Source organism: Drosophila willistoni (genome assembly GCF_018902025.1).
Source record: "Drosophila willistoni isolate 14030-0811.24 chromosome XR unlocalized genomic scaffold, UCI_dwil_1.1 Seg144, whole genome shotgun sequence".
NCBI lineage: Eukaryota > Metazoa > Arthropoda > Insecta > Diptera > Drosophilidae > Drosophila > Drosophila willistoni.
The window spans coordinates 9,304,139-9,316,532 of record NW_025814057.1 but is presented as its reverse complement, the minus strand read 5'-3'; the positions used below and the strand labels follow the sequence as shown (position 1 = coordinate 9,316,532).

General features: G+C 38.7%; 2 protein-coding genes across 4 annotated transcripts in view; both read left to right on the top strand.

The window, feature by feature from the left end:
- Positions 1–6,113: 6,113 nt before the first annotated feature.
- The window catches only part of LOC6639426 (Down syndrome cell adhesion molecule-like protein Dscam2), a 41,377-nt gene continuing 35,096 nt past the window's right edge, over positions 6,114–12,394 (top strand). For all 3 annotated transcript variants that reach the window (XM_023180313.2, XM_002061754.4, XM_047012033.1), the window contains exon 1: positions 6,114–6,254. In XM_023180313.2, coding sequence (XP_023036081.1) covers positions 6,203–6,254 — 52 coding nt within the window. In that variant the 5' untranslated portion in view covers positions 6,114–6,202. The remainder of the gene's footprint in view (positions 6,255–12,394) is intronic.
- LOC6639424 (acyl-CoA Delta-9 desaturase) lies at positions 8,748–9,988 on the top strand. Its single transcript, XM_002061752.4, has one exon. It carries the CDS (start codon positions 8,803–8,805, stop codon positions 9,892–9,894), a length of 1,092 nt encoding a protein of 363 aa, XP_002061788.1. The 5' UTR covers positions 8,748–8,802; the 3' UTR covers positions 9,895–9,988.

Here is a 12,394-nt window from a genome sequence, read left to right as displayed (position 1 = left end):
GAATTGTTTTACGCTGCGTATGCGCAATTTGCCCTTAACAGGGACAACAGGGAAACAAACATAAAAATACAAACCAAACGGCAAAACGAAACAAACTTAAAGTTTCACTTTTTGTTTGCTTCCTCCTCCAAACCCATCCACGAAACAAATCCATCATTTTTCACAAAAGTCACGTAGCAGGAACATTTAACCCAGAGAATAAGAAGGTGGAAGAAGGCATAGAAAGCGAGAAACAAAGAAAAGGGGTGCCACAAGATGTGGCATTAAAGTTTCTCTGTGGGAAATTAAGAAATCACTTTCCCTGCCTTTGGTCCACACACACAAAACACACACACACACAAACACACATGCTAAAGACGCTTGCAATTTCTTTTTAGGACTTGGCTTATATTTTATTTATGCCCCCCACTGACGAGATCTGGATAACCTGAACCTGCCCAACTTATGTTGGCTTATGTTTATTTATGCTGGCAAGCATTTTTGTTTCTATATTATTTCTTGTTTGGTTGTTGTTATTGTTGTTATTGTTGTTATTCTTGCCTCTTTTGATTGGCGTGTGACATTTAAAACGCGGGTTGGCACATTTTGAAAATTATTCTTAGCAGGGTCGATGCCGCGTGATTGATGTGTTTGCCGCGTATATATAGAAGATGGCAGGATGATGCGATTGGGTCTAAAAACAGTGGCAGCATTTAATGGAGATTAAAACAAAAAAGTTTGAGATGATTGTTTGCCTTTTTGGATGGGCATATGATTGACATGGCCCAGACCTCTCTAAGCAAACGCGTTTTAACTTAATTGAGCGTAACTATAGTTATAAGAGTTAATCGTTTCTCTGTTTTAATATAATCCTAAGGACCATTTGATTTATCCAGCCAAAAAACTAAAAGGAAAACATGCCGACGGCTTTTCTTTAGGGTCAACTCGGAAGACATAATTGTAAGAAGGTTTTAATCTCATGAAGTCAAAATTGAGAAATCGTTATTCAGAGAAATTTCAATTGATGTTCAAATTCAATATAAATTCCTTTGACAATGACAAGCTCTTTGCACAGTTTATTCAGAAATCTATAAACAAAATATTTGCATATTTGCCTTAGACTATTTCATCATATTTCCTGCAGACAGTCATTATTTTGGCACACTTTTCACCGCAGTCACTCTTCAGACTGTAATTTCGGCAATAACCTCAACTGAATTTACATAAATATGCAATATATTTTAGACGGCTTTTCTTTTATTTTTTCATTCAATTTTTGTTTTTTTTTTTTGTTTCTTATGTTTTCTAGACTATTTTACTTAACCCAATATTTTGCTCGTTAGTCATAAAGAAACAAAAGACTAGCAAAGCGTGGCTACCATAGTAAAAGGCAAGGAAAAATCACTGAACAGGGAGTAACAAGAGCAACAACACAGCAGCAACAACAACAACAACAACAACAACAACAACTAACGTGTTGGCATCAGCTGCTGCTATGTGGAAAAAGTTTATGACTTTAGACCCATTTTGTGTGCACAACCTCTGCCCATCCAGGCCACTATACTCATTTCCCCCACCCCCACACACACACACACACACACATTCTTAGGCCATGGTGAACTCAATTCTTTTTTGTGCAGTGAATCACAGTCTGGTCCTGGACCTGGTCTTACCTTGGGCCCAGTTGGTGGTGCTGTAGCTGTGGCTGTTGCTCTGGCTCCTGTTCTTAGTGTTTTTAAATGATTTTTATGTGCACTTCAGAGCCAGAGCAAGCAATCATCTTGCCATCCCATTCTATATCTTTATACTTCTCCGCCTCTACTTTTACTCTTGCGAAAAAGGCATTATAATATTGGTCACTTGATTTGGCCCCAAAATGTATGCTATATTTTTCTTCAATCACCTTCGTGGTAGATAAGTTTATGCAATTTTTTGTGTTTTCTGGTAATAAGTTAATTTAAAATATATGTTGCTCAGATTGGATTATCATTAAAAGTTTAAGGTTTAAGAATATATAGAATTCGGCTGGTTGATTTTAATATTCGTTGTTGTTTTTTTGTTTTCTGTTTTATATAATTTCTTTGGCTTTTCATTTCACAGTTTGTTATGCATTTTCTGTTCTGTTCTGTTTGTTTGGTACTTTATGCTTTTGTTTTATTGATTTTCTTTTCTGGTGTTTGTTTTTTGTTGCCTTTTTTGCCTGTTTTGTCTCGTTTGCATTTAGCATTTGTTTGCGGCTAGCCGGTCGGCCAGTGTGTTACAATGCAACAGCTACAGACGACAAGCCGCCAGCCAGCGAGCCGGTTAGCTATCACAATTCTCTGTCAGCCGCCATCATCTCTACCACAAACCCAATCCTTTGTTTTCATGCCGAGATTCCCATGCAGTACTGCTGGTTCTCTTTTGCATTCTATTGATTTTTTTTCCACCAGAGGCGCCATAAAAAGTCATTAGTGAGAAGGAGAGAACGAAAGAAACAGAGGGAGCGGGAAAGAGATAGAGAAGGAGCCTGGGCCTGAGCCTCAGTCAGGGGTTTGGCATCCCCGACTCTCGAGTGCATAATGGCACAATTTAAATACGGCGACGGCTCTCTGCATCCATGTGAATGAACCGTGAACTATGCCCAGTTGGCTGAATGCAAAGAAATAGGCACGGTCCACGGGTTGAACTTTAAGAATTAGTCTTTATATGATCTAAATGGCCCATGGAACGAATTGGAAGATATTAATATTAGAGAATCCCCTTAGTAGTTACAAGTAAGACGGCTTAGCTTAAGCATTCTGAATTAACCTTTTTGTGTGAGTGTTCAATTAATTGCCCTCTGTTCTTATCTTTGCTATCTGTTGGTCGTAATCGGGTTAATAACTATTCATAAGTTGCTGGTTCATTCTGCTGCCAAAGCAGCTAAAGTATATCATTTATCTTGGATATATATCCAAACATAGATTTTCTATTTGCTCACGGAAAACAATAAACTAAAAGCCATTTTCTTTCCTTTTACGTTATTTTTTTTGTTTTTTTTTTTTTGTTTGATTTATTGCCTCACGTATCACGACGAGGTGGCAGAAACCGTAGGAAAACAGAATATGGGGAGAAAAGAGAAGTAAAATGAACTCGGATCGCATGCAACAAGCGAAACAGATTCAAACTGTTGCCTCCCCCCCATTCTTCACCACACCCACCCCCCACTTGAGCTATAGACATGATAGAAATCGATGGCGTAATGATTATCTATTAAAATAAATCACGCATTTGGCAGACGTTGGCAGCTAACGGCGGCAAACTTGAGCCAGTCGATGTCCATGTCCAAGCTTAGAGCCGAGAGAGCCCAAGCCGACGGGGGCCAACCAAGTGTTGAAGTCTATAAATTGCATTTGTCTTACTACATGTACAACCCATCTGGTTGACTGGCTCACTGGATGACTAGCAGACTGGCAGACAGAGAGACAGACTGGCTCTGGCAATGTGTTTGTCTAGTGCCTTAGAGGCAACCTTTGGCTAGAATAGCCGACTGAAAATTGTCACAGACAGCGTTAAGTGTAATATAAATAAATCGAACTTGACTTGAAGTGTTTAAGCCGTAAAGGGTACCAGTGCGAGAGCGCGTTCAAGTCCAAGACAAATGATAACCAACCAAAGGAAAGCATAAGGCATGAGACGTAACTGAAACCCGCTTACCAAGCGGATGGCAAATTGCATTTGTCCATCTTCTGGCATTTCATGGAGCATGTCTTTGAGCATCAAGTGCTTTGCGGAGTTCTTTCTTTGAACTATTCATTCCGTTCTATATACAAGTTGAAACATCTAGCTAGTAAATATGCCCAGTTCACCATATTCAAAGGGCATACACTTTTCGGCATGCCTTGTTGGAGTTTTCCATTATACTTAGTCCACGCCCAGTACTTTGTGTTATGTTTTAAGCTCAGTTTTGAAAAATACAAAAATTGCATTGTTAAAAGCTGCTTAGGCTTGCAATTTTGATATTTTTTTATGCTGTCGCACTTTAAACTAATTGCCAGCAATTTAGCAAACGTTGGCAGTGCAATGCGGCGTATGCGTAATATTTATGCTTTGTCTCCTTTACTTTGCTGCCGTTGCCGTTTACCGCTCCTGTTGGTAGTGATTTTGCTGCTGCTGCTGCTGCTGCTGTTGGTCATGCCCAGTGCGCACATTTGCCGCATAATTGCCAAGTCATGATTTTTTACACACCAAGAAGAGCAAAAAAGAAGAAAGCAACACAAGAAAAAGAAGAATATAAAAAGTATGTAGGAGAAAATAAACGAAGCATTTCAGTTGCCCCATCAGGCTCCATCCTCTTCATTTTTTTTTTTTTGTTTTTTTTCTTGCCATATTTTCCATGCCTGTAAGTTTCCTGATGATATTCGCACTGGGCATAATTTCCATGTTGCTTAAGCGACATTTTGTTGCTGTTGTCGGTATTTTTTTTTTGCCGTTTGTGTTATTCCCTTCTGCAGTCCCTTTTTGACTTTTACTTTATCGTTATTGACAGTTTTATATGTTGTCGTTTTTGTCAGTTCTTTTTTTTTCTTTTTTTTTCTTCTGTTTGCTGTGTTTGTTTGTTTCGGTTTTGTGCTTTTCATCTGTCCCTTTTGCATAGTTTCAAGTTTCGGCAAATATCGCATTTTCATTTTAGTTTTACCACCGCACCTTGGGGAATTGTTGCCGTTTGGAGCTAGTCACGGGGAAAGTTAATGTAATGTCAAGCAGCCAATACAATGACTATAAGAGTCCTGACACACACACCCACACACACACACACACACACACACACACATACTTATACACTCTCTTGCCACACACTCACCCATACGTGTTTTAGCATATTTTTGTCATATTTTGCATCCGTCAGATACTTAGGGGCGCAAAAACTTTAGCTTCAGCTGAAGATGAGGATGTCAGCACTTCAGTTGGCAACTTATGGCGCTCCAATTTCGCGCTGATGCATAATTTTTCTTCTTCTGGCTTTTCTATTTCATTTTTTCTCCTTCTTCGCTTTTTTTTCGCATAAAAATGCGCTCAAAGGGGCGCAAAAGTCAAACCAGGAAAAAGAAAAAGGAAAATATATCGCAACTGCAGCACCATAAGAGGGGTAAAGATTTATACACTGCACAAAAAGGTTGTCAAAGATCATCTGCAGCTATATTACTGGTCACTAAGCCAACAATAGATTTAATATTGAGCTACAGGTATATCATGATCTTTACTTTTTCTTCTATAAAAAACAAATTGATAAGTTTTGAAATGAATATCGATTTCTTTCATAATGTTTCATAATTTTTCTAAACTACAAAAGTTTACAATTTCTTTTGGGTTACTAAAACATCTTAGAAATCTTCTGGCACTTTCTTATTGTCGTTTAGATTCCAAGATTTTTCTTCAAGTGTTGTAGTTGCCAGTTGAGTTTCCCCTTTGCATAAGATGCCAGAGTGCCGAAGTGGTTTGGAGGTTTCGTGTTAGTGTGTTGTGTATGTATGTGTATGTGTGTCTATGTGTGTGTGTGTGTGTGTGTGTGTGTGTGTGTGTGTGTGTGTGTGTGTGTGTTTTGTAGCGTGGACTTGACATGATTAATATCCCCGCTGACATGCGAATCGCAGTTGACTGACTGTCGTCAAGTGAAATCAAAAGCAAGTCAAAAAAAAAAAGAACAAAACAAAAAGAAAAGCAAAAAACAATACAACAACAATGAAACACTGAAAGATACGGGCTAAAATCGGCAATTAGCCGATATTTCATTATCCTATGTCGAAGAGATATATACACGTAAATAATATTGATTTTTCTTTTCAATTTCAGCATAAATATATACAATGAGCATTTAAATCTCCGGCGGCATTTAAAATTCTAATAAATTCCTCGTTGCGTTTAATACGTAAAATTAAATAGATGCAAATAAAAAACACAACAAACACAAAGAAGGAGGAAAATTAAAAAACCCAAAAAGAAAAAATAGAAAAAAGAGATACATTAACATTAACAACTTCAATCAGCGAAGTAGAAATTGAATAAGCTAAATCGACAGACAAACAAAAAGTAAAAATACAAAAACAAGAAAAACAAGAACCAACAACAACGAACAAAGAAAAAAACAAAAAAAAAAAAACCAAAAAGTCAACGAAAATAATAAAAACAAAAACCGCGCGAAATTCGGCATTTAAAATCCACACATAAAAAATGTAATGGAAAGCATTAGTGCTCATAAAAAATGGATTTTTACAGCCTTTTTAAGGCTGTCCTGATCCTGTATGTCATACAAGGTGAGTAACCAAATATTTCAAAAGAGCTTTGTGAAAAAACGAGCTCTATGAGAATTTCTTTGTTATTGGTTTTGTCACCTTCAATTGATTGAATTGGTTTCCTCCCTTCCCCCAAAAACCCTTTCACAAAATAGAAATTAAGTTATTTATATACTAAGGATTGGAAAAACTGAACAAGCTTTTTGATTCCATTTCCATACAAACAACGACAACAATTTTTGAAAATCAATTCTAACTTTTCATTTGGATTTTGTTTTTAATAAAATATCTGTGCTTTTTATTTAAATTTCCGTTTTTTTCCAAGTGTAAGTTTCTAATTTGAAAATATGTAAAGCAAAATAATCAAATTTGAAATACAAAATTTCAAAGCTCTCATGGAACAAGCTGAATTACATCGTGCGGAAGATGAGCATTTTGTTTTTGATGAGAAATTGTTACGTATACGCCGTGTTGTCAAAGATATTGAAACTTACGTTGGGAATATCCTTTCCTGTTTCCACTTGCTTTAAACCAGTAAAAAAACAAATTGCAAATGGCAAAAAGTAAAAAAGCATTTCAATTAACGCATACGCAAGTTGAATGTTGTTGTTGTTGTAGTTGTTGCTGTTGCTGTTGCCATTTGCTGTTAATGAGCGACATCAACATCTAAAAAGGAGAGGGGAATAGAGAAGGCGAGCAATGGTAGGAGACGAGAGAGAGAGAGAGAGACAGAGGAGCTTGAGTTGGATTCGAGTTTGTGCCATAAAACTGAATTATTGAAAAGCACACGTTTCACTTTTGTTTGTGTTGTGCTGCTGCCATCGCTTTTGCTGCTCAAAGAAATGAAGTCAACAACAGCAGCAGCAGCAGCAGCAGCAGCAGCAACAGAACCAAAAGCCAGGCAAAGTCGACAACATCGACAATGGCAAAAGTTTGCATGCCAAGGCGGATGGTGTATGGTTGGAGAATCTAGAATGGGTCCACAATGAATAGGGGGGAGACGTGAAGTATTTTATAAAACTTTCTGCCGCTGGCGTGGCTTGACACTTCAAGGCACAAAAGGAGCTAAACACACACACACACACACACACACACACACACACATACACAGACAGACATGAAGAAAGAGAAGGAGAGAGAGAGAGAGCAATGGCAGGCTAGGATCAAATGTTAATTGCAGTTTTCGAGACATAATTAGAGATCCTCATTGTCTAATGTGTCATGGCATTTAGCAACCAAATATGTTTCGTGGAGTGCAAAAACTGCTCCTGGCGTTCCTTACTGAGTATCCTGCGAAACTCGTTTCGAGTGGAGGCCACCAAATGGAAGTGTGTTGTGTAAATGTGTGACTAGAGAGCTTCGTTCGTTTGTTCGTTTCTTGACTAGCCGGGCGTAACAAATTTGTTCTCTACACGTAGCTTTCAGCTATGGGCCAAGTTTGTAACCGAAAAGGACACAGGACCGTCTCTAGTTGAAGAAAGTACATATATTAGTTGGTATACTTGGAAAATTTTAATTTGGCAAATCAAACCCCAAGTCAGCCATTAACTTGCTTTGACATTTTCCACATTGCTTTAATTTGAATTTTCCTATTGCAAAAGGGATTTGCAATTGAATTTACTGCAAATTCTAACAATGGCCTTCATGGTCTTCGTTTTTAGGCATACCTAAATAAAATATGCAATAAATTTGATGTATGTATATGTAGATAGATTTTAGTGTTCCGCATATCGAATTTACGTATTTACCTCATAAATGACGCCGATCACGAAATTTTCAGACGTGACAATTTTTTATTATTTAATACCACGAATATTTGTATCTGGAATCTATCAAGTTGAAATATTTATCGAAATTGTGGTTTTTGATAGTGTTTCAATATATGTACATATAGTTTTTTGGGTGCTTTAAAGTTTATATACAGTGAAAGATTCGCCCAAATGGATATCTTTTTTTTCGGGTTAGTTTTTTAACCTTCAACTTCATGAAATAAATTTTGATATATATTATGTTATTATAGCAAATAACTTAGAAAGACCGCCACGAGAGGTTTCACTGTATACAGTGAGGCAAAACTCTTGTTATGGAATAGTCTAGGTCAGCAAATTATATATGTACGCATGAGACACACCTTTATAAAAATGGTTTAATGTGCAATGAATTAATTAATTGAAATGTTTTCCGGAGAGGCTCAAGCTTTTCTCTCCACAAATTTAATTCAATTCAAGTTAGCGTTACGTAGACAGATTGAGAGAGCCTAAAACTAATTTCTGATTACGTTTTATAGACATCAGACTTGATATATGCAAATACATACATCGATCAGATCGAGAGAGAGAGAAAGAGAGAGAGAGAAGTGTCCACATCTGATACACTCTAATGTTTTATAGACCTTAAACGTTAAGAATATTGCAAATACATATATATATATATATATATTGTCAATATAAATGTGATCTGAGACATTGATCAGTGACAATTTACGTTCAAGTTTCCTGAGGTGCGGACGTGTGTGTCTCAGTCTCTATCCTATTTTTTTTTTTTTAATCTCAGTGATCAGAGTGTGATAATGCCACCGAATGCCGAAGAACAGAAAATCTCACAACCGGATATGTGTACAACGGGTGTGCTCTTTGAGGCGGATGCTGAGACCATCGATGGCGGCTTGGCCAAGGATATAAAGCATCTGAAGCACGCAGAGAAACGTAAAATTGAATTGGTCTGGTTCAATATAATTGCATTTGCCTATCTTTATGTGGCATCCACATATGGCATTTGGCTTCTATTCACCGCCGTCAAATGGCAAACGTCTGTGTTTACCCTCTTTGCCATATTATTCTCGGCCCTGGGAATCTCTGGTGGAGCCCATCGATTGTGGACACATCGGACATTTAAGGCAAATTTGCCGCTTCAACTGATACTTTTGTTCCTCAATACAATGGCCTTTCAGGATGCTGTCTATATTTGGGCACGCGATCATCGTGTTCATCACAAGTATTCGGAAACCGACGCCGATCCCTACAATTCGCAACGCGGTTGGTTCTTCTCTCACATCGGTTGGTTGTGCTGCAAAAAGCATCCGGATGTGATTGCCAAAGGCAAGGGCATCGATCTGTCCGATTTGCGCAATGATCCGTTGATAATGTTCCAAAAGAAATACTACATGATCCTAATGCCCATTTGTTGTTTTCTGCTGACCACTGCGATACCGATGTACTGCTGGAATGAGTCCTTCAACAATGCCTGGCATGTGCCAACGTTGTTCCGTTGGTGCTTGACCCTGAATTTGATTTGGTTGGTCAATAGTTCGGCTCATATGTATGGCAAGCGGCCCTATGATAAGACAATTAGTCCAACGGATGAACATTTTCTGGTTTGGCTGCGTTTCGGTGAGGGCTATCACAATTATCATCATGTCTTTCCGTGGGACTACAAGAGTGCCGAGCTGGGTAAATACTCGAGAGATTTCACAACATATTTCATTCAGTTCTTCGCCTCAATTGGCTGGGCATATGATCTAAAGAGTGTGTCCACTGATATGGTAAAGAGACGGGTTATACGCACTGGCGATGGCAGTCACAATGTCTGGGGTTGGGGCGATAAGGATCAGGCCAAAGAGGATATGGAGGAGACAACGATAACGCATCAGAAGGACGAATAATTTGGAGAAATGTATACATTTTTTAACTGGCATTAGACCAAAGACAATATGGGAACAAAAGTGGGGAAATAAAATTAATTATTGTTAATAAAAATTGAAAAAAAAACAAAAGAAGTACGATTCAATTCAGATTCATTATCCATTATTAGTCCGCTCCTGTAGTGAAATTCCCCATTTCTGTAGCAAGTTCAACAACATGCCCTGCCCTCGAAATGTGAATGACCTCGAATGTCACGTTGCTATAGCAAGTTGATGATGTTTCCAAGGGAACATGCGGGGTAAATAACCATGGCAGTTCGTCACAGCATAGCACGCCAGGAGGGCTAAGATTATGCAGTTTCTGGCTTCTGGCTCCTGGCTCCTGGCTGCTGCCGACTGCCGACTGCCGACTGCTATTTTATGAAACAAAAACAAGAAACAAGACTGACTGCTGTTGCCTTTTGTGAGGACCTGGCAACATTGTCCAAGGCACTGATGGAGGCAAAGCCTAAAAGCTTAAGTCCAAAGCATGCAGCGCATAATCAGCTTCATCATCAGCAACAAGCCGAAGAAGAAAGGCCCCTCCTAACCTCCACTCCACTTCATTCCATTCCACTCCACTCCACTGTCACAGTCAGAAACTGAAGCTGAGGCTGCGACTGCGACTGCGACTGCGACTGAGACTTTGACTGAGACCAGCATGTGCTGGTGCTGGTGCTGGTACTGCTGCTGCACTGAAGTAAAAGGCAGTGACAGGACCCAACCCGCAGCCTGCAGCTCTTTTTGGACTTTAGCAATGTGAAAGAAACAAAGAGCCTGCGGCAGCCAGGACATGGACGAGGGCGAGGACGAGGACGACGAGTACGAGAATGAAGACGACGACATAAACATGGACATGGCATGGGAACTGTCGTTGATCTTTTGCTGATAACTTTGGCTTTTTGAGTTATACAGTAAAAAAAAAAAAAAAAACAAAAAGAAATAACCAGAAAGGGAGGGGAGGCCGCAAATAAAAAAAAAAAAAAAAATGAATAACAGACAAAAATGCCATGAAATAAAAAGGACGAGCTTGGCCAAAGGCTTGTTAAGGAAGTGGGAAGTGTTGCAGGCTGCCAGCAACACATTTCGTATAAAAGGGAGCAGCAGCAAGCAAAAGCGAATAAGGAAGAGTATATATATAATTTTTGTTTTTCTTTTTTTTTTTTGTTTAGCTCAGCTTAATTATTTTTGTTTTTTGTCCTGTTTTCTTTTCGCTTGCCTCTTTTTCACGTACTTATCTGTTTATATTTGATGAGAAAAATGCGTTGCATGGCAGTTGCAATTGAAAAAGAACTCCAAGAGTCATTAGTGTGTTGGCTTTTTGTTGTTGGAGATTTACCAAGAGAAAATCTGCTAAGAATGCAAATTAAAACAAAAGCTTAAGAATCTTTTAGATGGCTCTCCAATAATATTAAACTAAAATGAACAAATGTGCTTAAAGAGAAAAGTATTCTAGATAGATTAATGCCATCAAGCATTAGATCATAAAAAGTAAATAAAAGTAAATAAACATCTTTAAAGAATACGTATGACTTGACGAGTTTTTATATACTTGAATGATACACTACTTTTTCGTTCTGTGACGAGGCTAAGGTAAACTTCAAATCAGTCAAGTTTTCAAGTCAAACAGTCTTTCATCTGTTTCTGTTTCCTCATTTTTCTTTTCTGTTTTGTCAAAGCAAGTCAAGTTTGCGGAGCACAGTAGAGAGCAAAAAAAAAAGGCAACTTGGCCATCTATGTTTGCCATAGTAAAAACCCAAGCATATACAGTTTACACTCTTATACACACACACATACACAAAGAACGCATAGACACACCTACTGTGTTACGCTTTGTTGCGCAGCACCCAGACAGACTTATGTATGTAGATCCCCGGACTTCCATTTCGACGTCGCATTAGTCGAGGCTTTTAAGCAGAAAAATGCGTGCACTTGAGGCACCATCAGCATCAACATACCGCCCACCCACACACACACACACACTCACACACACAGACACAGACAGCCCTAGACCTGCTGCCTGTGTGCCCTCTTGCCTGCCCTGCTCAAGAGGACCAAGTCCAATTCCAGGCTACTGCTTTAAATATTAAATGCTGCCTACTTTTCGGCTGCCTATCCTGTCTTAGTCGCTTTGCCTCCATGTGCAGCAGAGGATTGCCACAGTATGAGGATGAGGGGTGGGTGGAAGTGTAAGGTTAGGGAAGGGCCTCAATCAAATTCCCTGGGTCGTGTCTGTCTGACGGTTTTCTGCCCTGCTGTTTATATTTGTCAAGCCATTTCCTACGCAAGAAAAAGGAAAATGTAACGACATTTTCCTCTGACATCTCTCTTTCTCACTCTCTCTCTCTCTCTTTTTACTTGGTCTCTTCCTTTCTGTCGCACACGGCATATGCAAATCAGCTTTAACGCTTTTCTTGCTATTATTGTCATTGTTGTTGTTGTTGTTGTTGTTGTTTTTGTAGCCATTGTCGTTTTTTTTTTG